At 40.3% G+C, this 26,890-nt stretch overlaps 1 protein-coding gene and 1 long non-coding RNA gene across 4 annotated transcripts in view; one reads left to right on the top strand and one right to left on the bottom strand.

Moving 5' to 3' along the window:
* The window catches only part of LOC122452392, a 123,719-nt gene that overhangs the window by 85,930 nt on the left and 10,899 nt on the right, over nt 1-26,890 (bottom strand). The window lies entirely within an intron of this gene.
* Nucleotides 10,451-26,890, top strand: part of SCOC (short coiled-coil protein) — a 38,614-nt gene continuing 22,174 nt past the window's right edge. Inside the window, exon 1 of one of the 3 annotated variants that reach the window (XM_043485890.1) lies at nt 10,451-10,660. In XM_043485890.1, the coding sequence (XP_043341825.1) occupies nt 10,528-10,660 (133 nt within the window). In that variant the 5' untranslated portion in view covers nt 10,451-10,527. The remainder of the gene's footprint in view (nt 10,661-26,890) is intronic. The other 2 variants (XM_043485880.1, XM_043485876.1) reach the window with 2 other exon arrangements.

Raw genomic sequence — 26,890 nt, 5'->3', positions numbered from 1 at the left:
TCTGCGTAACGTGTTCCACCTTCCACAGTGAAATCAATGAGCTTGAAAAGGCCTTTTAAGGCTCTACATGGGCAGCTGTGTTTTGGAGGAGGAAATGGCAAGCCACTCCAGTATTCTTGCTGGAGAATCCCGTGGACAGAGGAGCCTGGAGGGCTACAGTCCATGGGGTCGGGCACGACTGAAGAGGCTGAGTACACACGCACATAGTGTGCGTGTGTTTGATCACTGTCCTCCCCACCAAGGAAGTACCCCCTCTGATAGAAAGCATTTTGTTCCATTCACTGTTACAGCTCCAGTACATAGAAAAATGCCTAGCACATAGCAAATGTTCAATACATATGTGTTGAATGAATGTTGAATGAATCTAGCCAGTTTATACACTGACTAAAAGTTACTTGCAATATATAAAATAAAACGTATTAAGGTTTACCTTAAAATTTTCCAGAATTGGGTATCTTAAAAGGCATAGAAAGAAATAAGGTGTTTACTCGTGAAGGACACTGATGCCATATAATGTTTGATGAACTGAAACACTGAGTCATGAACTGAACTGGACTGAAATCCACCATCTTCCTGTTCTGTGAGTAGATTGCCTCAAGGCGATTGGGCCGAACAGAGCTACTAACTTACATTACTTAACCCATTGTTGGCCTTGTGTTGAATTACGAAACGTTAAATTTACTATATGTTTGTTCGTTTTGACCAATTAGTATTAAATTATATCATTAAATACATGTTACATAAGTAAACGAATACATTATGAATATAATGGTTCACGACTGCAAATGCTGAAGAACCAGGCTGATGCACTATGAGAAAATATCCATCAGAGAAGTCAGGAACTGTGTTCTATTTCTCATCCTACTGGGGCTGAGATGGCAAAGCATCTGCCTGCAACGCAGGAGATTCAGGTTCAATCCCTGGGTCGGGAAGATCCGTTGGAGAAGGGCATGGCAACCCACTCCAGTATTCTTGCCTGGAGAATTCCATGGACGGAGGGGCCTGGCAGGCTGCAGTCCATATGGTCACAAAGAGTCAGACACAGTTGAGTGACTAACACTTTCAGTATCACCCTATTGTCAAATCTAATTGTGTATGTTAAAGATTTCTTGATGAGAGCTGTTAGTATATCAAAATATATTTACTGAAATTCAATACATGATTCAAACGATGTGTGATTTAAAAACACTTGTGAGAACCACACGATAAATTCATTTAAAACAGGGTATAACTAACGGGAAAACTTTACTTAAAATATTACACTAATAACTAACCTAATTGCTGTTGTAGTTTTGTTCAGTTGCTCAGTCCTGTCTGACTCTTTTTGACATTATGGGCTGTAGGCTCCTCTGTCCTTCACTAACTCCCAGAGTTTTCTCGAATTCATATCCATTGAATCACTGATGCTATCTGACCATCTCATCCTCTGCCACTCCCTTCTCCTTCTGCCTTCAATCTTTCCCAGCAACAGAGTCTTTTCCAATGAGTCGGCTCTTTGTATCAGGTGGCCGAAGTATTAGAGCTTCAGCCTCAGCAACAGTCCTTCCAAACAATATTCAGGGTTAATGTCTCCTTTAGGATTGACAGGTTTGAACTCCCTGAAGTCCAAGGGACTCTCAAGAGTCTTCTCCAGCACCACAGCTCAAAAAGCATCAATTCTTCAGCGCTCAGTCTTTTTTACGGTCCAACTCTCACATCCGTGCATGACTCCAGGAAAAACCATAACTTTGACTACACGGACCTTTGTCGGCAAAGTGATGTCTCTGTTTTTTAATATGCTGTCTAGGTTTGTCATAGCTTTCCTTCCAAGAAGCAAGCATCTTTTAATTTCATGGCTGCAGTCACCATCCGCAGTAATTTTGGAGCCCAAGAAAAGAAAATCTGTCACTACTTCCACTTTCCCCCCTTCTATTTGCCATGAAGTGATGGAACCAGATGCCATGATCTTACTATTTCGAATGTTGAGTTTCAAGCCAGGTTTTTCACTCACCTCTTTCACCTTCATCAAGAGGCTCTTTAGCTCCTCTTCACTTTCTGCCATAAGGGTGGTGTCATCTGCATATCTAAAGTTACTGATATTTCTCCCAACAATCTTGATTCCAGCTTGTAATTCATCCAGTACAGTATTTCACATAATATACTCTGTATATAAATTATATAAGCAGGCAGGGTGACAATATACAGCCTTGATGTATTTCTTTCTCAATTTGGAACCAGTCAGTTGTTCCATGTCCATTTCCAACTGTTGCTTCCTGACCCACATACAGGTTTCTCAGGAGACAGATGAGGTGGTCTGGTATTGCCATCTCTTGAAGAATTTTCCACAGTTGGTTGTGGTCCACACAGTCAAAGGCTTTAGTGTAGACAATGAATCTGAAATAGATGTTTTTCCTGGAATCCCTTGGTTTCTCCATGATCCAATGAATGTTGGCAATTTGATCTCTGGTTAGCCTGCCTCTTTGAAACCCAGCTTGTACATCTGGACATTCTCAGTTCATGTACTACTGAAGCGTAGATTGAAGGATTTTGAGCAGATCCTTGTTAGCGTGTGAAATGAGCACAATTGTATGGTAATTTGAATATTCTTTGGCATTGCCTTTCTTTGGGATTGGAATGAAAACTGACCTTTTCCAGTCCTGTGGCCACTGCTGTGTCTTCCGAATTTGCTGACATATTGAGTGCAGCACTGTAACAGCATCTTTTTTTTTTTTTTTTTTTAGGATTTTAAATAGCTCAGCTGGAATGTCATCACCTCTACTAGCTTTGTTTGTAGTAATGCTTCCTAAGGCCCACTTGACTTCACACACTAGGATTTCTGGTTCTAGGTGAGTAACCACATCTTCATGGTTATCCAGGTCATTAAAACCTTTCTTGTTTAGTTCGGTGTATTCTTACCATCTCTTCTTAATCTCTTCTGCTTCTGGTAGGTCCTTACCATTTCTGTCCTTTATTATGCCCATCCTTGCACAAAATGTTCTCTTGAGATCTCCAATATTCTGGAAGAGATCTCTAGTCTTTCCCATTCTATTGTTTTTCTCTATTTCTTTGCATTGTTCACTTAAGAAGGTTTTCTTCTCTCCTTGCTCTTCTCTGGAACTCTGCATTCAGTTGGGCATATCTTTCTCTTTCTCCCTTGCCTTTTGCTCCTCTTCTTTCCTCAGCTATTTGTAAAGCTTCCTCAAACCGCTTTGCCTTCTTGCCTAGAGAAGAGTATAAATCTAAAATTTCCTATTTACTTTCTTACATATTTTAGTATTTGATCTTTATCTTTAAAATCAATGCATAGAAATATGAATCCAATATTAATCAGATTGTGTATTTCAATACCTGTGATTATAGGGGTCATGTGCCAGGGTGGTTGGAATGTGGATTTTAGACCTTTACTGCCTTGATATGAATTTGCGCTGTCACTTCCTGGTTGTGAGTCTTAGGCAAGTATGTCCATTTCCTGACAGGGTTGTTGTAAGCAATAATGAGGCTGGTTACAGGTAAACACTTAGAATAGTGATAAGCATAGAGTAATCACTCAACAAATAATAGCTATCATTATTAGCTACATACCCTGAAAATAAAGTTCTGCCATCACATTAGCCCCCTTTGTAGCTAATGGGTTGAATTAATCCAATTTGCACTAATTTGTCAAAAATATCCAAATAGTCCTATGAAATTACTCCTAAAGAAAGAAAACCTTTTATACAGCAGAGGAATGCTTAGCACCTCCTTCAGAGATGCCAGTTTCTCTCCAGGAATCTCCTGATTACATATACTCCAGATGTCATAATTGGTACTCAGAGCCCTTAGAAATGTGTCCTGAGTCATTGCTTAGAAAAAACTCCGAGAAAGCCCACAGTAAACACTAGCTTCCAATGTGCTTCAGTACTCATGTTGAATCTTGAGATCATAACAGAGAGTGTGAGAATCCTGGTTAGTTTACTAATTCTTTTAAGTTTACGTCTTCTTCAGCTCTGTTACCCCAACACCTATTAACATGCAGACATGCACATACCTACATATACACACACAATTATATCCCACACACCCCAGTTTAAAATGAGTGAAAATGATTTGTTATATAACTATTTTGATCTTAATGTTTATGCTTTTGAATCCTGTTTTAGGGAAGATTGTATTTTAATAAAGTTCTGCATCCTTACCTTAACCTCCTTCCTAGCCTTTTTAATTGTATGAGACACGGTAGAGAGGATACAAGGTCCATCCTGGCTTTATTAATTCTATGATATGTGATAGACTAGCCTTATGCTGAATTTGAGATTGTAGAGTATGTTATGATTTAAGGAAATAATTCAAATCATTCATTCTTATTATGGAGAAAAAGTGTTAGTTGCTCAGTCCTGTTTGACTCTGCAACACCATGGATTGTAGCCCCCAGACTCCTCTGTCCAGGCAAGACTACTAGAGTGAGTTGCCATGCCCTCCTCCAGGGGATCTTTCCAACCCAGGGATCAAACTCAGGTCTCCCACATTGCAAGCAGATTCTTTACCATCTGAATCTTCAGGGAAGCCCAGTTATGGAGAGACAGGAAAACCACAGATCTTTCCAACCCAGGGATCAAACCCAGGTCTCCCACATTGCAAGCAGATTCTTTACCATCTGAATCTTCAGGGAAGCCCAGTTATGGAGAGACAGGAAAACCACAGATCTTTCCAATCCAGGGATCAAACCCAGGTCTCCCACATTGCAGGCAGATTCTTTACCATCTGAACATTCAGGGAAGTCCAATTATGGAGAGACAGGCAAACCATAGATCATTTTTTTTTTCCTGATTGGATTTTCTTAATCTTTTTAAAAAATGAGGTGACACTGATATGACAAGTGATGAAGTATAATAAAGAATACAAATCAGGGACATTTAGTGCATTCCCTATGTGGTCAGCCACCACTTCTCTCTAGTTTCAGACTTTTTCATCACCCAGAAGAACATCCCACAGACACTGGGTAATCACTCCACATTCCCTCCTTCCTTTATGCCCTGTTTTACGCCTCTGGAGACTTGCCTATTGTGGTTATACCATATAAAAGGGATCATATGTGACTTCTTCTGTTTAGCTTCTTTTATTTAACATAATGTTTTCAAGGTCCATCTAAGTTGTATCATGTGTCAGAACTTTGTTTCTGTTTATTATTGAACAAAATCCCATTGTATTCATATATCACAATCTATTTTTCCATTCATCCATTGATGGGCATTTGGGATGCTGCTATGAATATTTATAATACAAGTTTCTGTGTGGATATATGCTTTAATTTCTTGTAGGTAAATACCTAGGAGTGGAATTGCTGGGTCATATGGTAACTCTACGTTCAGCTTTTGAAGGAACTGCCAAAATGTTTACCATGGTGACTGCATCATTGTACATTCCCACCACCAATGTACAAAGGTACTTATCCCTTCATATCCTTGCCAATACTTACTTTCCATTTTTGTTGTTGTTTTTATTAAAGCTATACTACGGGGTATGAAGTGATATCTCACTATGGTTTTAATTTTCATTTTCTAATGACCAGTGATACTGAATATCTTCTCATGTGCTTATTGACCATCTGTATATCTTTTTGGAGAAATGTCTGTTCATGCTCTTTGCCCATTTTAAAAACTAGGTTGTTTGTCTCTTTGGTTGAGTTGTGAACAGTTCTTTATATACTCTGGACATTAAACCCTTACCAGCTATGCAATTTTCAAATATTTTCTTCCATCCTATAGGCTGCTTTTTCAGTTTTGATAATGTTTTTAATAGATATTTCAACTTTTTATGAGATCCAACTTATTTATTTTTTGTTGCTCATACTTTTTGCGTCAAATCTAAGAATTCATTGCCAAATTCATACAATCTTCAAATTCATATGGAACTGCAAGGGACCCAAATAGTCAAAACATTATTTAAGGAAGAAAAACAGAAATAATTTCACAATTTGTATGGAAATACAAAAAAACCGTGAATAGCCAAAGCAATCTTGAGAAAGAAGAATGGAACTGGAGGAATCAACCTGCCTGACTTCAGGCTCTACTACAAAGCCACAGTCATCAAGACAGTATGGTACTGGCACAAAGACAGAAATATAGATCAATGGAACAGAATAGAAAGCCCAGAGATAAATCCACGAACCTATGGACACCTTATCTTTGACAAAGGAGGCAAGGATATACAATGGAAAAAAGACAACCTCTTTAACAAATGGTGCTGGGAAAACTGGTCAACCACTTGTAAAAGAATGAAACTAGAACACTTTCTAACACCATACACAAAAATAAACTCAAAATGGATTAAAGATCTAAAATGTAAGACCAGAAACTATAAAACTCCTAGAGGAGAACATAGGCAAAACACTCTCCGACATAAACCACAGCAAGATCCTCTATGACCCACCTCCCAGAATATTGGAACAAATGGGACCCAATGAAACTTAAAGCTTTTGCACAACAAAGGAAACTATAAGCAAGGTGAAAAAGAAGCCCTCAGATTGGGAGAAAAATAATAGCAAATGAAGCAACAGACAAAGGATTAATCTCAAAAATATACAAGCAACTCCTGCAGCTCAATTCCAGAAAAATAAATGACCCAATCAAAAAATGGGCCAAAGAACTAAACAGACATTTCTCCAAAGAAGACATACAGATGGCTAACACACACATGAAAAGATGCTCAACATCACTCATTATCAGAGAAATGCAAATCAAAACCACAATGAGGTACCATTACACGCCAGTCAGGATGGCTGCTATCCAAAAGTCTACAAGCAATAAATGCTGGAGAGGGTGTGGAGAAAAGGGAACCCTCTTACACTGTTGGTGGGAATGCAAACTAGTACAGCCGCTATGGAGAACAGTGTGGAGATTTCTTAAAAAACTGGAAATAGAACTGCCATATGACCCAGCAATCCCACTTCCTGGGCATACACACTGAGGAAACCAGATCTGAAAGAGACACGTGCACCCCAATGTTCATCGCAGCACTGTTTATAATAGCCAGGACATGGAAGCAACCTAGATGCCCATCAGCAGACGAATGGATAAGGAAGCTGTGGTACATATACACCATGGAATATTACTCAGCCATTAAAAAGAATTCATTTGAATCAGTTCTAATGAGATGGATGAAACTGGAGCCCATTATACAGAGTGAAGTAAGCCAGAAAGATAAAGAACATTACAGCATACTAACACATATATATGGAATTTAGAAAGATGGTAATGATAAACCTATATGCAAAACAGAAAAAGAGACACAGATGTACAGAACAGACTTTTGACTCTGTGGGAGAAGGCGAGGGTGGGATGTTTCGAGAGAACAGCATGTATATTATCTGTAGTGAAACAGATCACCAGCCCAGGTGGGATGCATGAGACAAGTGCTCGGGCCTGGTACACTGGGAAGACCCAGAGGATTCGGGTGGAGAGGGAGGTGGGAGGGGGATCGGGATGGGGAATACATGTAACTCCATGGCTGATTCATGTCAATGTATGACAAAACCCACTGCAATGTTGTGAAGTAATTAGCCTCCAACTAATAAAAATAAATGGGAAAAAAAAACACAGACAAGAAAATAAAACAGAATTCTGACCAAAAAAATAAAAAATAAAAAAAATAAAGAAGAAAAAGGTAGATTATTCATACTTCCTGATTTCAAGACTTATCACAAAGCTACTGGATATCCAAGGGCAAAAGAAGGAAGCTGCATCCCTACCTGACTCTATGTACAAAAATTAACTCAAAACGGATAAACAACCTAAAGTTAAGAACCAAAACAATCAAATTAGTAGAAGAAAACATAGGAGTAAATATTTGCCATAGACAATTTAAATCCACAGATAATTCTCCACTCTAGTTAAAGGTGAATATCTTTCCCATTATAACTTTGCCCAAAGACTATGGGAATGGTAGCAGAGCTGACTGACTTGAGTTTTTATCTCCATCACTCCTCTGTCCATTAGATACTTTAGGAGATAGATAGATACTTTAGGAGAAATGTCACTGAAAGTGATCAGAAAGAAGGCAAAAACAAGCAAACAAAAACAACAATCACAACAAAAATAAGTGCCTAGGCTAATCCTAACAAAAAGTACAATTGGCTACGAGTTATAATAATAAAACCCATATACACAAGTTAAACTAAACACACCCTTTGGTTTCTAAATTCTTTGCCAGGAATAAGGATAATAGTGATTAACAGCACAGACCCCAGATCCAGAGGGCCTGGATTACAATCCTAGCCTTATTTAGTTGCTTATTATTTTACTTAATCTCTCCATGCCTCAGCTCGCTCACCTTTAAAATAGGCACTAATAATATTAGTGCCTACTTCATGGGATTGTTGCCTAGCACATAGTAATTACTTCAGTGTGTGCTATTATTTCTAGGACTGACAGAAGATGGATCAGGCAAAAGAGGTATTTCTATGCTTCCATGATTATGTATACAGTTGCTTTAAAAAGCAGCTTATATTGTGGCCATTAGCATATGCCTTGTAGACCTTCAACTTTGGGTAACTGAGGAAGGGCTCCAGCTGCTGTGCTCTGAAATCCAACACCGTGTTTGCAAAGAGTCTCATTTCCCATCAGCTGCTCCTAGCCAGTAACTAACTGCCTGCAGAAATGCTAAGGGAGGTCATTCCTGGGAGGCAAAGGACTCCTCTTATGGTCAACTTTGGCTCAAGTCTTCTTTGACAAGCTTGTTGAAATTTCCTTACTCTGAAGGATAAGTCAGACTTCCTATTCTGCTTTGTCTTCACTCTGGGTCAGTTCTGCATCATGGTCTGATGGCTCTCGCAGCCTTTCCTGTTTCCTTCCCTTTAAATCTCACCTTAGTGTCAGATTCTTAGAGGACTTGGACTAACACAGTCTGGCATTCAAGCTCTCTTGGCTCTGAACTTAACCTATATGCTGCCTTATCTCCTACCTCTTGTGGTTGTTCTTGTGGTCTGACTTTACAACCCCATGGGCTGCAGCATACCAGGCTCCTCTGTCCTCCACTATCTCCCAGAATTTGCTCAAATTCAAGTTCATTGAGTTGGTGATGCTTTCTAACTATCTCATCCTCTGTCTCCCCCTTCTCCTTTTGCCTTCAATCCTTCCCAGCATCAGGGGGTCTTTTCTAGTGAGTCAGCTCTTCACAAGTGGCCAAAGTATTGGAGCCTAGCAACAGTCCTTGTAATGAATATTCAGGGTTGATTTCCTTTAAGATTGACTGGTTTGATCTCCTACTTCTTAGCTGCTTGTATCTTCCACTCTTGGTTTCCAAATGTGCCTTGTGTTTCTGCATTTCTGAGCCTTTGCCCATGCCCCTTCACCAAGAATGCACTCACCATCTGGCCATTTTTGCCTTTTGGATGACACTTGTCACCAGTCATGCATCTCAAATGTCATCTTCTCTAAGCCTTTAAGATCTTTACCTTCTCTAAACCTCAAGGACTCTTGCTTTTGAGCTTTTTATTAAGCTTATTAACAGCAATAATTATTTCTTACTTTGAGCCCTCCAAAGTCCCCCAGGTGTATCAAATAGGCAGTCACAAATACGTGCAGGATAGAATTGGAAAATTAGGGGCAATTCTGTTCTAGTGAATTTAACTTTTAACATTCAGGATTTCCAACAGCTTACATCCATTTTGATTGATAAAGCAACAATGAACTCAGATGAATTAAAAAAATCCCAATGTTCAAAACACTTAGAGCAAAATGTGGCCTGCAGTAACTCAGTTTTAATATCTGCTTGAAATTCTTCATCAGATTTGGCTGATTTCCACCCCTTACAGAGTGATGATGTAAAATTCTAAAATCATTTTGGGTTTGTCTATGTATATGCATGGGGACTAAGAGACAAAGAAACGTATCTATAAAAAAGGGCTTCCTCCTCTAGCAAAGGGCCCTAGGCTTCAGGACTGGGATGGCCAACATCTCTCTCCTTCAGCCCCTCCAGAAGTAGAGAAAGGAGATTCTGACATTTTAACGAGCTTTCATGGAGTGAGGTACATACACAGTAATATGAAAGGGCATTGATGAGTTTAATGTGTATAGAATCTTAGTCCCTCGCATATCATTTAGGGTCATTATTATAGTTGACACATATCAAGTGCTTTTATGTTTAATCCTTACAGAATACACCCTGATAAAGGACAGGAAATCGAGGCTCTGTAACCAAGTCATGCTAGTAGGTCACTGACCCAAATCCCTAAGAAGTTTATGTAGGCATCCAAAAGATGTACTGATCACATAAAATACATTTCCCTCTCCCCAACCTCACTGCAGGGCTTCTGGGGCAATGTTCTCGGGCAATTCAGTCTCAGGAGGCTGACACTGGATTTGGCACCCAGCCAGAGTGCAGCCCCAGTGCCAGTTCAACAGCTTCAAGGGTTGTAACTCTTTAACCTGCAGACCTAACCTCTCACCACTTCCGGTTAGAACACTCAGTAAGAACTCTTCAGGTGGAAAACAGGAAGAGGGTGGCTCTTACAAGTATCAGATAGCACCTGCGTGGACGCTCATGTATTAATGATTTAACCAGGGCGATCACATGAGGGACAGCCGTTTTCCCCTGCCCTCATACTTGTCACTAACAGGCCTGAAAGTGAACAAGATGGACGGGTCCGCCAAAGAGGAAGAGGAGGATCGTGCCTTCACCAACATTTCTCTTGCAGATGACACAGGTAAGGAAGAAACTGATGACTTCCAAAACATAAAATCCAGCAAGTGCTCAGCAGCTTTGTAAAACAATAATTGTTATTGTTTTTATTATGATGGTAAAACATAGTCATTGTAGAAAACTTGATAAAAAAAAAAGCTAGAAAAAATGTTTAAGAGCTACTTTTCTTTTTCCTTTCAAATTCAGTGATTATTTTAAAAGCTCCTGTGGTTGAATTACATGTACTTTAAAAATCAATCAACAAATAAAAATATAAAATGTTTATTTCCTGGAGACTCAGGAAACATGATCTTAAAGTTGTTACTAAAGCAACCTATGATATTATTACCCGAATTTGTTCAATTATAGTCTATTTCTTCTCTGTTATGTGAAGTTGCATCATTTCTGGTAAATGAACTAGAATACTCTGCAATTCACTTTAAAATTTGTCACAGAACATGTCTGGTTTTTAAGCAAGGACAAAGTTTGCTGAATTCCACGTGAAAGAAGGAAAAAGAAGGGAGTGGTGTTTCTAACATGCTGATGGAAGGGATAACTACAGCTCGTTCAACATAGGGGAGAAAACAGACACTGTCTGACTTGGGAGTACATGCTCAGTCGCTCAGGCGAGTCTGACTCTTTGTGACCCCATGAACTGTAACCGGCCAGGCTCCTCTGTCCATGGAATTTTACAGGCAAGAAATACTGGAGTGGGTTGCTATTTCCTCCTCCAGGGGTCTTCCACACCCAGGGGTTGAACCCGCATCTCTTGCACCTTGCACAATGTTAACTGGAAGGACTTCACGCCTATAAGCACCCAAGTATTGTGTGTGTGCGTGTGTGTTAGTGGCACTGTTTTATATCCAAGTTCCCTCAGCAAAATCATAGTTATTAATAGAAGCCAGCAAGACTCAGCTAAGCAGTGGGGGTTACTGATTTTGATTAACCGAGAGCAGAGCATGAATATTTAACATCAATTGCTCTTTCATACAGCCACGCTTCTCCACTTTCTCCCTAAATGCTCAGATTCAAAAAGCCTCTTTCTAAAGTGCGGCCAGACAATTAGCACAAACTGCCAGCCAGCTTCCCCTCCTGGCACCGCATAAACATGCTGAGGGCTTTGAAAAATCAAAGAGGAGCATTTTCAGTCTTTACGACGGGAGGAGAGGTACAACAAGGTCTGGGGTTTGTCGAAGAAGAGGGATACGGCTGGCCTTCACATGCTCCCATCAGGGTGTTTTAGAAAAATGACAGGGCTGGAGAAGGCAGTGAAGAGATCAAAGACCAGGGAAACTTGCCCCTTAGCTTCTGGAAGGCACGATGAGCGCTGGGCATGCGCTTGGGGAGTCCTATATGCCATGGGGCAGTTGCGGTTCCTATAGACTGCTGGCTTGCTCCGAATTCGCCCCCCATCCCGGGATAGGATTCTTTCTCCCTTGTAACGTGCGCTGGGCCTGAAAGCGATGGTCGGCAAGGCGGAGAAGGCGTCTTTGTGAAACCGAGGTCTTTCATCCAGCCCAGGGCAGGGCCTCAACTCTGCCGTCTGCATCTCACCATCTGCTACCCTCACACTTTCCAGCCGGATGAAAAGAGACGAGGGCGGGGATCTGAACTCAGGTGTCCAATCCACGGCTGCCAATGGAGAGGGTCTCCATCGAAGTTTTGCTTGCTAACCGAGTCTGAGGCCAGGGGCGTAGACTCAGAATAAACTGAGAAACGGGGACGGAGTAAGCAGGATACCCCTGTTAGTGTGAGAGGCGGCAGCAGAAGGAGGGCTTTGAGGGCACCAGGATCCGACTCAAAGCCTCGTCATTCCTAGTTGGACGAGTCACAGAATTTCAGGGCATCAGGGGCCTTCAGGGGTGGTCCAGTGTGGGAACCAGTGGTGGGCTGAGGCACTAGCTCTAATTCTGCTGTTTCAGCATTCCAAGATGGAAAATGGAGGTTGTTCCTGTACTTGGTAGCAGGAAAGAACTGAAACCCCATGTTCCCTGGCTTTTGGAGATAAATGTATCAATTTGATGTGGGGATACTAGTTTGCTGTTATTAATAAGAGGTTCTTGGTCCTTGATAAATAAAAACAGGAAGACAAATTATTATGAAACAAATGCAGCTTGTTCACAATTTCACATTAGACTGAACTGCATTTCTTTCAGTAACATCTCTTTCCATGCTGGGTTTCCTGCCAATGGTGTGATAAAAAGCAAGTTCTGTGTAAAAATCGATGTAGAACAGGTAATAAGGGTGTCAGTTTGAGCAGGCTGGAGAAGTTGTGAAGTGCCCAGAAGGCCCACACATCCCGTTAGGTAAGTGTGTTACTGAAGAATGAAATTTTAAAGAAATTGAAATGTCTTTCAGCTTAGGTGCAGTATTTTTTTTTTCCAAATGATTACTAAGTTTTAAGGACACAAACACTTATTAAGGTGTTTGGATGTGAATACTTAATTTGTGGAACTGTTTGGTGTCTCTCTTGGCCTTGGAGCACTGAAAAAATTACTTAAAATGAAGGGCACTGTGAGCCAAGGTAGTTTGGGAATCTCTGGTCTAAGTGGTACTAAGTCTTTCCCCAAGATTCTGCTCTTGGCCTGCTTTTCCTCTCCCTCTTGTTCCACTCTTACTGTCCATGCTATATACCAGTGACCCTAAAACAGAGCTTGTAAAATAAACCCCTTTAGGGCCAAGCACTGTATCTGTAGGAACGGGGCAATGGCCTATCATCGTTTATTTCATTCAGTTTCCTAAACAAACTATTGAAGAAATTTCAATACTTATTTCAGTTTATTAGGTTTTTCCATTACGTATCTTTTTGTTTTTAAACTTTTTACTTTGAATGTGGTAAGAAGATATAACATGAGATCTCCTTCCTTTAACAGGTCTTTTAAATACTCTTTTAAGAAATCACTTATTTACTTGCGGCTGCGCTGGGTCTTCTTTGTTGCGCGTGGGCTTTCTCCAGCTGCAGTGAGCAGGGGCTACTCTCCAGTCGTAGGCTGCTCGTTGCGGTGGCTTCTCTAGTTGCAGAGCACAGGCTCTAGGCGCCTGGGCTTCAGTAGTTGCGGCTCTTGGGCTTAGTTGCCCTGCAGCATGTGGGATCATTCCCAGACTAGGGATTGAACCTGCGTCCCCTACACTGGCAGGTGGATTCTTAACCACTGGACCACCAGAGAAGCCCTCCCTAACACATCTTTAACAGTACAGCACCATTAACCACAGACACAGTGCTATTCATCAAATCTCTAGAATAGCCTTACATTCCTGAAATGTTATACCTGTTGACTAGCAGTTGCCTCTTTCCCCTTGCCGCAGCCCCTGCAGTCATCATTTCGCTTCTATTTTTCGCTTCTGAGTCTATCTTAGATACCTCATATGAGTGGAATCATACAGTGTTTGTCCTTCTGTGACTGGCTTGTTTTGCCGAGTATAATGTCCACAGGGTTGATCCAATTGTGACATACTGCAGGACTTCATTCTTTTTTAAGGCTGAATAATGTTCCATTGTACACATATATCACCTTTTTGTTTATCCAGTCACCTGCTGATTTGATGTTTTGGTTGTTTCCACATCTAAGCTACTGTGACTAGGACAGCAGTGAAATGAGAGTGGTCCTATCTCTTCAAGATCCTGATTTCAATGATTTTGAGTAAACATCTGGAAGTGGGATTATTCGTCATACGGTACTTCCCTTTTTAAGTTTCTGAGGAATCTCAATACTGTTTTCCATAGTGGCTGCATCATTTTACATTCCCTTCAGTAGATAAAGTGTTTCCCTTTCTCCATATTCTTACCAACACGTGTAGTCTTTGGGGGCTTTTTTATTTTGATTACCGTCATAACAGGTGTGAGCTAAGATCTTGTTATGATGTTGATTTGCATTTCACTAGTGATTAGTCATATTGAGCATCTTTTCACTTACCTGCTGGCCATGTTTATGTCTTCTCTAAGGAAATGTCTATCAAAGTCCTTCGCCCATTTTTAACTGGGTTATCGACATTTTTGTAACTGAGGAGTTCCTTAGATATTTTAGTATAAATTAACCTTTTAAATGGCCAGTTATACCATTTGCAAATATTTCATCCCATTCTGCGGGTTTCTTTTATATTCGAGTGATTGTTTCCTTTATTGTGAAGAAGTGTTTTCATTGATGTCATCTTCCTTGTCTATTTTTGCATTGTCATCTATGCTTTTGGTGTCATATCTGTGAAATTATTGCCAAGACCAATGTCACAAAGCTTTTCCTCTACAGTTTCTTTTAGGAGTTTTATAGCTTTTGGTCTTACATTTAAGTCTTTAATCCACTTTGAGTTGATTTTTGTGTATGGCGTAAGATAAAGGTCTTCATTTTTCTGTATGTGTACAGTTTTCCTAACACTAGTTGTTAAAGAGACTATTTTTTCCCCATTGAATGTTCTTGGCATCCTGTTGAAGATTAGTTGACCTACATGTATGGATGTGTTTCTGGACTCTGTATTCTATAGGGTGGTATGTATGTCTTTATGTCAGTACCATAAGTTTTTTTTTTTTTTTTTACTATTTTAATTTCTATGCCTTTGTAATATATATTTTATTACACTGAAATCAGGAAGTATGATACTTCTAGCTTTGTTCTTTTTTTCTCTCAAGATTTTTGAGGCTATCTGGGGTCTTTTGTGGTCTCATATTAATTTTAGAGTTGTTTTTTCTACTTCTGTAAAAAATGCCTTTGAGATTTTGATAAGAACTGCATTGAGCATGTAGATTGCTTTGGGTGGTATGGACATTTTAACAATATTAAAGACTTATACCCTGAAAGTTACAAAACAGTGATGAAAGAAATTAAAGGAGATACAAACAAATGGGAAGTCATCACGCATCTTTTAAATACAGCAGACAGAAATATTAATACTGTTTATTTCACAGTGATATCTGAAGTTTAATTCTTTCAACAAGGATATGCATTGTTTGCACATCAAATATATGGGAACATTATTCATTTCTCAACACCTTTTTTCTTAAAACACAGTCCTCTTGGACTAGATTTCATTTTCTACTTTTAACTAGGATAAGAGAACAAGAAAAGTTTACTTTTCTCTTAACTCTACTGTAAGAAAGGCAACAGTGATAGTGATGATAAGACAGCAAACAATGCTGAGCCCTGAGCCAGGGCCCAGCCAGGTGAGGACAGAGGCTCCTGCAGAACATGTGCCCTCCTCAGAGAGCCCCACTTCTTCCTACTTCTAGCTGACTACTGTCATGAAAGAACAGAAGTGCAAAAAAAGCAGAATTTTCAAGAGACACCCAAAATATAGATTCTTTTGGGGGGGGGATGTGCAACTTCCTAATTCTTTTATGTTTTCCACCTAATCCTGATTTTTAAAACAATATCATGGAAGTCCAAATAAAACACATCTTCAGGACAAAAGTGACTGTAGAAGAATCTATTTTCAGACTTCTCAAATCTTCATGATTTGTCTTTATCTCTCTTTAGAGCTTCTGATTCATAATCCAACTGCTTGCTAAATACCTAGTTACGTCCCAGTTGTCAAATGATCTCTTCTTATCCCATGGACACTCCCTAATCTGCTCCCACTTCTGATTCATAATTTTAATGAATGGTCCCATCATCCACCTTGTTCCTTAAGCAAGAAATCCACATGCCATTGTCCCATTCTTATTTCTCACAACCCAATCAAATTGCTTATTCCTGTTGACTTGACCTTGAAAATGTTTCTCAAATCAATCTGGCCTTCTCTACCCCCACCACCACTTCCCTGATTAGGCCCCCATTATCTCCCACATAAACCACAGCATCAACTGCCCAACTGTTCTTCCTATTTCAATTCTTATCCCTTCAAGTCTCTCCTCCACACTGACCATATCACTGCCTCTCCCTGCAAAGACCGATCGATGCCTTGCATCCCCTGCTGGAAGAAGTTCAAACACTTAACGTGGCATTTAAAGTTTCCCTCTTCCTGGTTCTGCCTATCTCTTCAGTGTCATTTCCTGCCACGTGGTTTCAGCTCAGTAGGAAACACTTAACGTCCTATGCACACGCTGTCTATTTCATGCCTCTGGACTTTGCTCCTACTGCTCTCTTTGCCTGGAATAATACCACTCACCCTTTCTTGCCTGGCTAATTCCTGTTTATTCTTTAAGAACCCACCCAGGCATCACTTTCTCCAGGAAGCCTTCCTTGGCCTTCCCATACTGATTTAAGTTTCCTTTCTCCTTCCCGAAAACTCCAAAATTACATTTTTTCATAGCATATTATATGAGCTTGTATGTATACGAGCCCCTCTACCCTCTGCTAAGAGACTGTGAACTGCTAAAAGATGGAACCTGGGTTTTAAAATGTCTGTATTTCTGGCACCTAACCCAATGTCTGGTACCTAATAGATGCTCAAAACATTTTTGCTAAATAATTTTGATTGAGTTTCTGTATACACTGGGATGAGAGCCCCTAGCCAAGAATCGACTGCTAGGGTCAACTTTCTTAAATCATTTCTTTCCTATCTCCATTTCTAGGTCAGTTTAGTTCTGCTTTCAGAAAACATTTTTTGACCACTACCATCACATACCAGGTAGTAGACAGGACTTGCCTATTTGGAGAATCAGCTCAGCGTAGTATGGCAGAAAAGGCTTGAACTTGGGAGTCAGAAATGCCTGGGTTTGAGTCCGTTGGACTTTGAGCGAGTTATTTAACATCCCTGAGCCTCAGTTTCCTCAGTTGTGAAATGATCCTAAGAATATGTCTCAGAATTGTTTTGAAGATTAAATGAAATAATAAAGGAAATTTCCGAAACAATCTGGCTTACTAAGTGTTCAGTATGTTTTAGTTCCTCCTTTGCCCACTTCAAGGCTCCAAGATTTGGTCACATCGGTTGTCATGGTAACAGCAGCATCCTGTGGACACAGCCGGGACTGGCTGTTGACGTCCTCCTGATAAAGAGGCTTGTGGTAGAAGGGGGAGGTGCAGATGAACAAACTCTTTTAACAAGAGCACGATTCTTTTCTGATACAAATAAGACAGCTCTTCTTTGTCGTCTTCATCCTGGCCCTCACCTTTTCCCTGCCAATGTTCTTCTCAACGCCGACCTCTTTTATGGCTCAGCCTCCTTCCTGACTCTGCTCGCTAAAACTCTCCTGGATGATATTCAAAGCTGCTTCTGCGTCTGCTTTTGGCATCAGCCAATTAGCCTTCATTGTAAAGTGGTCATAAGCCTCCTGAAGAAGTGGCACAATTGTTGTGTGCTTTTATTTGGTGCTGCTTTCTACCACCGTACAGAAAATGTAACAATACCTGCCTCATGCCCTGCTGAAAGGAGGGTGGGTGTGAAAAGCTTTCTGAAGGCCATCTGCCATCCCCTCAGCCATGCAGCAGATCAGACATGAGGCCCTGCATTAGTTAGCACTCCAAGTAAAAGGTATCAAGGGCCTGTACTCCTTTTCATCTCACCCTCCACTATAATGCAGGCTAAAGAAGGAAACAGGCTCGTGGCTACCCAGCTGGGAAACACAGAGAGCCATGGCAGGATCTTGCCTGAGACAGGGAGCAGGCCTTTCTCTGACGGTGAGTGGGGCCACTGTCTGCAGCCAGTAGGTTTCCAATGTCCCCTACCCTGCTGGTAATGGCTTGGCTGGGTTACACTGGCCCTCATGGGAGGATCTGGTGGTGGTGAGAGTCTCAGAGTGGTGGCATCCTTACGTACTTACACACGGATGAGGAGAGGGTTGGTCACGTGTGCTGGTCAGGATATGCTCCCCACGTCACCTCAGTTTACACCAGCCACCCATTTGGCCATGAATATTAACTTAAAAGATTATTCAGACATCCTTAGAGATGTCAAGAGAGATCATCTCTAGCACAGTAGAAATGTTTCTTGTGGATTTGAACGAGCGTGTTCATTGTACCAATGATGGCAGAAAGTTTCAGCAAATCTTAATTGGCATTTGGGATCTGTATGAGTAGAGATAATGACATTGGCTGAGTGAAGTCTCATTTCCTGCCAGCTGAATATAATATAGATAGTGACATTAAAAATACCTCCCTGGCCCAGTAAAATGCCCTAGAGATTCAGCGGAAGAGATTTAATAAGAAAAAGGAGATTAATTTTGCTTCTCAGTAGTTTCTGAGAATGCTATGACTCTGGGATCACTAATGTATTGCTAGAAATTGTAAGTGCTCTTTCTGTGAAAAAAAATCTTCCATCAGAGGAAATCTACTTAACTGTAATAATCTAGCATAATGCAAAACCTAGTTTTAATAAACAAGCTTAAGAAATGGAATATTAGGACAGTATCTAAATATTTTCAGTAATCTAGAGTATTCTCTAATTTTCTTATCAAAACACAAGTAGTATTTTGACTCTTCTTTTAAAAGACAAAACCATCCATCAATGGCCCTGCATCAGCAATGTGTTTTTTCTTAGATTGTGGTGATTTAGTCATTAGGTTGTGTCTGACTCTTGCGACCCCATGGACTGTAGCCTGCCAGGCTCTTCTGGCGACAATACTGGAGTGGGCTACCATTCCCTTCTCCGGGGATCTTCCCGACCCAGGGATCGAACTTGAATCTTCTGCATTGGCAGGTGGATTCTTTACTGCTGAGCCGCCAGGGAAGCCCCTTTATTAGATTAACAACAACAAAAATGGGGGAAAGAATGTTAATTTTATATGAAATCCTTCATAATTGTGCTAATTTCTTTTTCCTAGAGAAAAATCCAGATGAGATTCAAAAAATCAAGGATGAATTTTATCTACCTGAGCTCATGAGCTAAAGAGATGCTGCCCTTCCCTAGGTCCTTTTCCTGCTGAGAAGGGGGCCTAGGTGGCTATTCTCCTTATGTGGACATTCATATCACAAAGGCCCCATTTAGACTGGATGAGCTTTGGACCACTTTTCCTCACAGGCCTCCAGCCTACCTGATCTGTTCAGAATCTGAGGGTCAGAGCCTGGTTTCCTTAGAGGCCCTTGGAGTTCCTCTGAGAGACCCTCAGAAAAAAGAATCTGGAGCGCAGAGAGAAGGAGGCTTACGCTGAAAAAACAGGGCAGACTGGAGGGACCAGCTTTAGCTGTGTTCATCAACCCTTGGAACAGAATTTTTGAATGATCCCAAAGCTCTCAGTGACCCTACAGGAAATAGTATGTACTCCAGTCGCAGAATCAGTTATTGGAAAAGCTGTTTCAGAAAGACATGTTGTGCTTTCACGGATAGGCTTCAGCCTTTTTTTTCATCCTTGGACTTGACACTGGAAACAGAAGGGGCTCAGTGGCAGCCCACATGAATGGTCCAGGAGAACAGAGAGCCTCCTTCGCTGCCTTTCTGTAAGAACAACCTGGGTCTTCCGTCCACCAGCCCCCCAGGGATGCTCGCAGCCAACAGTAGCCTCTTCTTAGCCCTTACTGGCTTGCTTCCCCATTTAATCATTGTTCCCCTGTTTTTTCACACACACATTTCATTGTCAGCTTAATGACTTTGGTTGTGCACATGCATGGTTTTCTCCTTGCTGGTACCATGACACTCTAAAAACTCTTGGAAAAAGCTTGCATTTTAAGACACATTCGTCCTTTCTTATCCATTCTGAGAAACTTCACTCCCTTTTCCCAACAGACAAAAGACAACTCTTACTTGCCCATCTGTGTGACTATTGAGCCTTCATTTGCATTGCTGGTGGCAAGGTTAGTGGGTTTTTCCAAGGTTATGATAACTATTCAGAAAGATTTGTTTATAGAAGTATTTCAGTTCAGTTCAGTTCAGTCGCTCAGTCGTGTCCGACTCTTTGTGACCCCATGAACTGCAGCACGCCAGGCCTCCCTGTCCATCACCAACTCCTGGAGTCCACCCAAACCCATGTCCATTGAGTCGGTGATGCCATCCAACCATCTCATCCTCTTGTCGTCCCCTTCTCCTCCTGCCCTCAATCTTTCCCAGCATCAGGGTCTTTTCAAATGAGTCAGCTCATGAGGTGGCCAAAATATTGGAGTTTCAGCTTCAGCATTAGTCCTTCTAATGAACACCCAGGACTGACCTCCTTTAGGATGGACTGGTTGGATCTCCTTGCAGTCCAAGGGACTCTCAAGAGTCTTCTCCAACACCACAGTTTAGGAGATTTTTGTCAACAATTTCCTTACCTTTTTTAATTTTAGTATTTTAAATGGCCTGAGCTTTGTGCCAGGACAGTGTTCCTCAACGTACAGTGGACTCCTGGCCCTTTTGCTTTAATATACTATAAGAACAGAATTCCTATGTTTATGTTAAATAAAACATAGTTGATGTATAATTTGAGCAACTCAACAGTTGGCAGTTATAATTCAGGCAGACTGAATTTCTCAGCCAATGCCTTTCTGTGAAATACTTAGTGATCATCAAATACACAATTACTATATTTCAAGGAATTTCCCAAAGAATAGAGTTTTGTAGAATTTTTTTCTGCTAAAAAAGCAGTAACTCTTTTATTGGTTCATTTTGTAAATTGAGACATTATCCTTTTTCCATAGTATGTAATCATTTGACATAAAAGAAATTAGGCAAATTCACAGCAAACTAGTTATCTTTAGAAAGCAAACTGTGTGTAATACTTCTGTCATGCTCCAGTGATTACATTTTTAAGGACTTTTAAAACTTTTTTTTGAGGGGTACTATGCAGAAAAACTAAAGCAGACATTGGAGAAAGATCATTAGTCAGTTGTCACTTTATTTTTTCCATAGGTTCTCAAATCTGGAGAAACTGAGAGAATCAGTTGGTTTCTTTAGAAATTCTAGTGAACTTTTGGATGTGTGATGTCATCTAAAAAATAACTCATCACCCATCACAATTAAACTAGAAGAGTCACAAAACTAAGTATTTGGAGTAAGGCCACATTTTGTCATGTATCCTTTGATAAATGATAATAAAATTTATTGAGACCTTAATACATTCCAGGCACTGTGCTAAGAATTTCACATTCATTGTCTTATTTAATCCTCACAAATAGCATAACAGATATTATTATATTAATGGATATTATATTAATAGATATTATTACCTCTGTTTTTTAGATTGAAGACTCGGACTCAGAAAGGTTTAGGAACTTGTATTGGGTTGGCCAAAAAGTTCGTTTGGGTTTTTCTGTACCATCTTATGGGGAAATTGAACCAACTGTTTTGGCCAACTTAATATGAAACAGAACTGGGCAAGCAGTCCAGGTCTGAGTGACTTCAAAGCCTTCATCATAAGACAACACATCAGGACACAGATTACCAGATAGCATAACTGCATTATACTGACAGGGTGGAAACAGTAAGGTGTTCAGGTGCTGGACAATGAAATATGGCCCCCTAGTTATGTTATGAGGTCAGTGTTTCAAAATGTAATCATAGAATCAGAGGGCAAGAAGCACCCCTGAGGCTCACTAACAATACTGGAGTATGCTCAGACGAGAGATAGAGAGTATAAAATCGCACCCAAGTTGTGATCATAACCATGTGAAAGTAATTTATGCGTATGGACTAGGATGGAAGAGAACTCGGGAAAATGTATTTAGTAGTGTGAAGAGATTTTCATGTTCTATTTATGCAATTTTTTTCTTAATGATAAAATTAAAAGGTTTTTCTGATATATGGAAGTAAAACACAAATCCTAACAGGAGTGCTGATTTTGAGAAGCATGTGAAAGTACCAGTGCTAGGATTGCTGTTGATCAGTTGCTCAGTTGCGTCCAACTCTTTGTGACCCCATGGGCTGCAACACGCCAGGCTCCCCTTGTCCTTCACTATCTCCTGCAGTTTGCTCAGATTTTAGGATTAAGGGCCCCTATCAAAATATCACGACTGCCTTCTGCCTTTCTAGTGATGCATGCAATCAGGTGCCTTAGTGAAATAAAATGTAGCAAGTGGTAGATTTGACTATAGGACATGCTAGGCACAAAGGGTGGGGAGCAGGGGAGATAAGACATAAATTGAAAATGCCACCCTTCGGCCCTTGTTGTTTAGTTGCTCAATCGTGTCTCACTCTTTGCGACCCCAGGGACTCCCGCCAGACTCCTCCGTCCATGGGGTTTCCCGGGCAAGAATACTGGAATGGGTTGCCATTTTCTTCTTCAGGGGAATCTTCCCGACCCAGGGATTGAACCCACATCTCCTGCATAGGGAGGTGGATTCTTTACCATTGAGCCACCAGGGAAGTCCACCCTTCAGCACAGTCATATCTTATTTAAGTTTTACTTTTATTATGAAATAATCTCAAAGTACAAAAATTTGAAAGTCCATGAAGAAGGATCCTTTCTCCTGAACTGTTTGAGAGTAAGCTGCCAATGTAATGCCCCATCCTCCCCGGATACTTTAGTATGCACTTCCCACAAACAAGGACCCTCTCTCCTTCATAATCACAGTACAACCAAAAAAGTCAGGAAAATGACATTGGTACATTACTGTCACCTCATCTTCAAAGTGCATTTAAGTCTTGCCAGTTGTCTTGATTATATTTATGACAGTAAAAGCATCCAATTAGAATCATACATTGCATTCAGCTGTCACGTCGCTTTAGCCTCCTTCAGTCTGGAACAATTCCTCAATCTTTACTTGACTTCTGCAACCCGGATACTTTGAAAGATTAGAGGGCAGTTATTTTGTAAAAGGGTCCTCAACATTGATACACTTGGCAATAGTGGAAGTGATGCTGTGTTTGGCTCATTGCACCCCATCAGGTGGTACATACTCTCTATTTATCCCTTTACTAGTGAGGTTCACTTTGGTTTTGTTTTGTTTTTTTTAGTGTTTGAATATTTCCATTTTATTTTTATTTTTATTTATTTATTTATTTTCATTTATTTTTATTAGTTGGAGGCTAATTACTTCACAACATTGCAGTGGGTTTTGTCATACATTGACATGAATCAGCCATGGATTTACACGTATTCCCCATCCCGATCCCCCCTCCCACCTCCCTCTCCACCCGATTCCTCTGGGTCTTCCCAGTGCACCAGGCCCGAGCACTTGTCTCATGCATCCCACCTGGGCTGGTGATCTGTTTCACTATAGATAATATACATGTTTCGATGCTCTTCTCTCGAAACATCCCACCCTCACCTTCTCCCACAGAGTCCAAAATTCTGTTCTGTTCATCTGTGTCTCTTTTTCTGTTTTGCATATAGGGTTATCTTTACCATCTTTCTAAATTCCATATATATGCGTTAGTATGCTGTATTGGTCTTTATCTTTCTGGCTTACTTCACTCTGTATAACGGGCTCCAGTTTCATCCATCTCATTAGAACTGATTCAAATGAATTCTTTCTAATGACTGAGTGGTGTATATGTACCACAGCTTCTTTATCCATTCGTCTGCTGATGAGCATCTAGGATGCTTCCATGTCCTGGCAATTGTAAACAGTGCTGCGATGAACATTGGGGTGCATGTGTCTCTTTCAGATCTGGTTTCCTCGGTGTGTATGCCCAAAAGTGGGATTGCTGGGTCATATGGCAGTTCTATTTCCAGTTTTTTAAGAAATCTCCACACTGTTCTCCATAGCGGCTATACTAGTTTGCATGAGCCATCAAGACAGTATGGTACTGGCACAAAGACAGAAATATAGATCAATGGAACAGAATAGAAAGCCCAGAGATAAACCCACGAACCTATGGACACCTTATCTTCGACAAAGGAGGCAAGGATATACAATGGAAAAAAGACAACCTCTTTAACAAGTGGTGCTGGGAAAACTGGTCAACCACTTGTAAAAGAATGAAACTAGAACACTTTCTAACACCATACACAAAAATAAACTCAAAATGGATTAAAGATCTAAATGTAAGACCAGAAACTATAAAACTCCTAGAGGAGAACATAGGCAAAACACTCTCTGACATAAATCACAGCAGGATCCTCTATGACCCACCTCCCAGAATATTGGAAATAAAAGCAAAAATAAACAAATGGGACCTAATGAAACTTAAAAGCCTTTGCACAACAAAGGAAACTATAAGCAAGGTGAAAAGACAGCCCTCAGATTGGGAGAAAATAATAGCAGATGAAGAAACAGACAAAGGATTAATCTCAAAAATATACAAGCAACTCCTGCAGCTCAATTCCAGAAAAATAAATGACCCAATCAAAAAATGGGCCAAAGAACTAAACAGACATTTCTCCAAAGAAGACATACAGATGGCTAACAAACACATGAAAAGATGCTCAACATCACTCATTATCAGAGAAATGCAAATCAAAACCACAATGAGGTACCATTACACGCCAGTCAGGATGGCTGCTATCCAAAAGTCTACAAGCAATAAATGCTGGAGAGGGTGTGGAGAACTCAAGTGAGGTTCACTTTGATCCCTTGCTTACAGTGGTGTCTTACTCCTTCTTTTAATAATTAGCAAGTATTTAGGAGGGGGGATATTTTGAAACCAGCTAATATTTGGTTCGATGTGTCTTACAACTAGATTATAAACTCTTTAAGAGACTTCTATATTCTAAGTGACCAACACATTAGGAGTTCAAAGTACACTTTTTGATTGAGATTCACATATTTATTTTTATAGGGTACAGAACACATATGTCTTCTTTTGGGCTCATGGTTTTAAAATGTACATATCTTTAAAATGTGCAGTCTAATGGAGGAAGGAGAACTTATTTCTGTCAATTAGAATATGTATTCATTTGGTCTGAGAGCTCTTTGATTTTTTTTATAGCTGATGTTTAATAGAAGATTAATTTATACCTTACAAGTGTTCATCATTTTGTTATTTTTTATTCAGTATTTTTTATAGACTCAGAAATTTCCTAAATAAATTCTTTGTTTTGATTATTATTGCTGTACCACATATTCCAAAACTTAATGTTGTAAGGCAACAGTCATTTTGTTTGTTCACTATTTTGTGACTTAGAGATTCAGGGGGCAGGGGGTTATATGGGCAGTTTGCCCTTGAAAATCCCTAAGGCTGCTGCAGTCCTCTGAAGTCTGGAAAGAGCCTGAGACTCAGGAGACTTTTAGATCCACCCCTGAGGGGAGACTTCAGGCAAGTCATTTTATTTTTCTAGGTTTCATTTTCCACAGATAATGAAATAAAATGGGCAAATTCTTCTGAGAACTCTTCCAGCTCAAAAGTTGAGTTTATGAAATGAAAAAGTAATGTTTGGATATGAACAGCTACACATAAGTCATTGTGCATATCTAAGGTCTTCCTACAAGTAGAAAATGCTACTAAATGAAAGGAGAACAGGAGGATTGAAATAAACATTTTTCGTGGTGAAACAGAAACGTATCTTGAATCAATTTTGCCACTAGAGGTCACCAGTGTACCATCTCAAAGAGAATAAATGGCATCAAGTCAGCATTTCCCTCTCTATGGCCCCAGATGTTAGTCATGTTGTCTTTTAGTGTATTCTGATCTCCCAACAGCTGCCAGAGACATGTTATGATAGGTGACCCCAGTTGTCACTATAGGTGATGGTTCACATGTGCCTAATGTTCTGTAAGTGTGAAGAGCCACGACTCAGACCATAAAGAAAATGATTGGCTTTTTTCCCTTCCCACTGGGCTGTGTTAAGAGGCAGTGAGGTAATTTGGTAGAAAGCCATGTGAGCTCTGAAGTGAAAAGGCGCTGTGGAAATACTGTGGCACCCTCTATCGCAGCACAGACACATCTGCTTTTCATGAGATAAAAAAAGGAAGGAGCCAGAACAGAAGGTTCATTCATTCGCTCATTCAGCCAGCATTTACAGACATGTATGAGGCACTGTGCTGCCAATTGAGTTATATGAATTAAGAAAATCAGCTGGTTCTTCTTCAAGGAATTTAAGGCATCAGGTATAGGAGGCTTTCTGTTCAGACACTCTTAGTACCCACAGGCCACCAAGCACTTGAATTCCCATGTCTGCAGGTGATCACTTACAGCATGGCCAAGCCAGTGGCTTTTCAAAGTTGATGACATTTTGCTGAGGTGACGTTAAGAGTAGATTATGTAACTTTTACTTAAAATCCAAAACTAAACCACAGAGACACGTGCCAGAAATGTTAAAATGCTGAGTTGGATTGTGGCCAGTGATGCTTGTTAGAAAACATATGAAAACCTATTTTGAAATAAAACTCTTTAAGGGGGAGAAACAGTGCCTTAAGCGAAATGAATGCCCTGAAACAGAAAGATCCATAGCACTTGCCTCTGAAGAAACTTCTGTGAGAAGAAAGAACTCCAGGATGCCTTTGAAGGGCATATCAATTTTCTCCCCAAATGAAAATTACACCCTATTTTCTCATACACTTGCTTCATGTAGAACATACCAAAAAACCTACTTCAGATT

Source organism: Cervus canadensis, chromosome 1 (assembly GCF_019320065.1).
Source record: "Cervus canadensis isolate Bull #8, Minnesota chromosome 1, ASM1932006v1, whole genome shotgun sequence".
Taxonomy (NCBI): Eukaryota; Metazoa; Chordata; class Mammalia; order Artiodactyla; family Cervidae; genus Cervus; species Cervus canadensis.
Note: the sequence above shows the minus strand (reverse complement) of the source record. Positions and strands in the feature narration are given on the sequence as shown.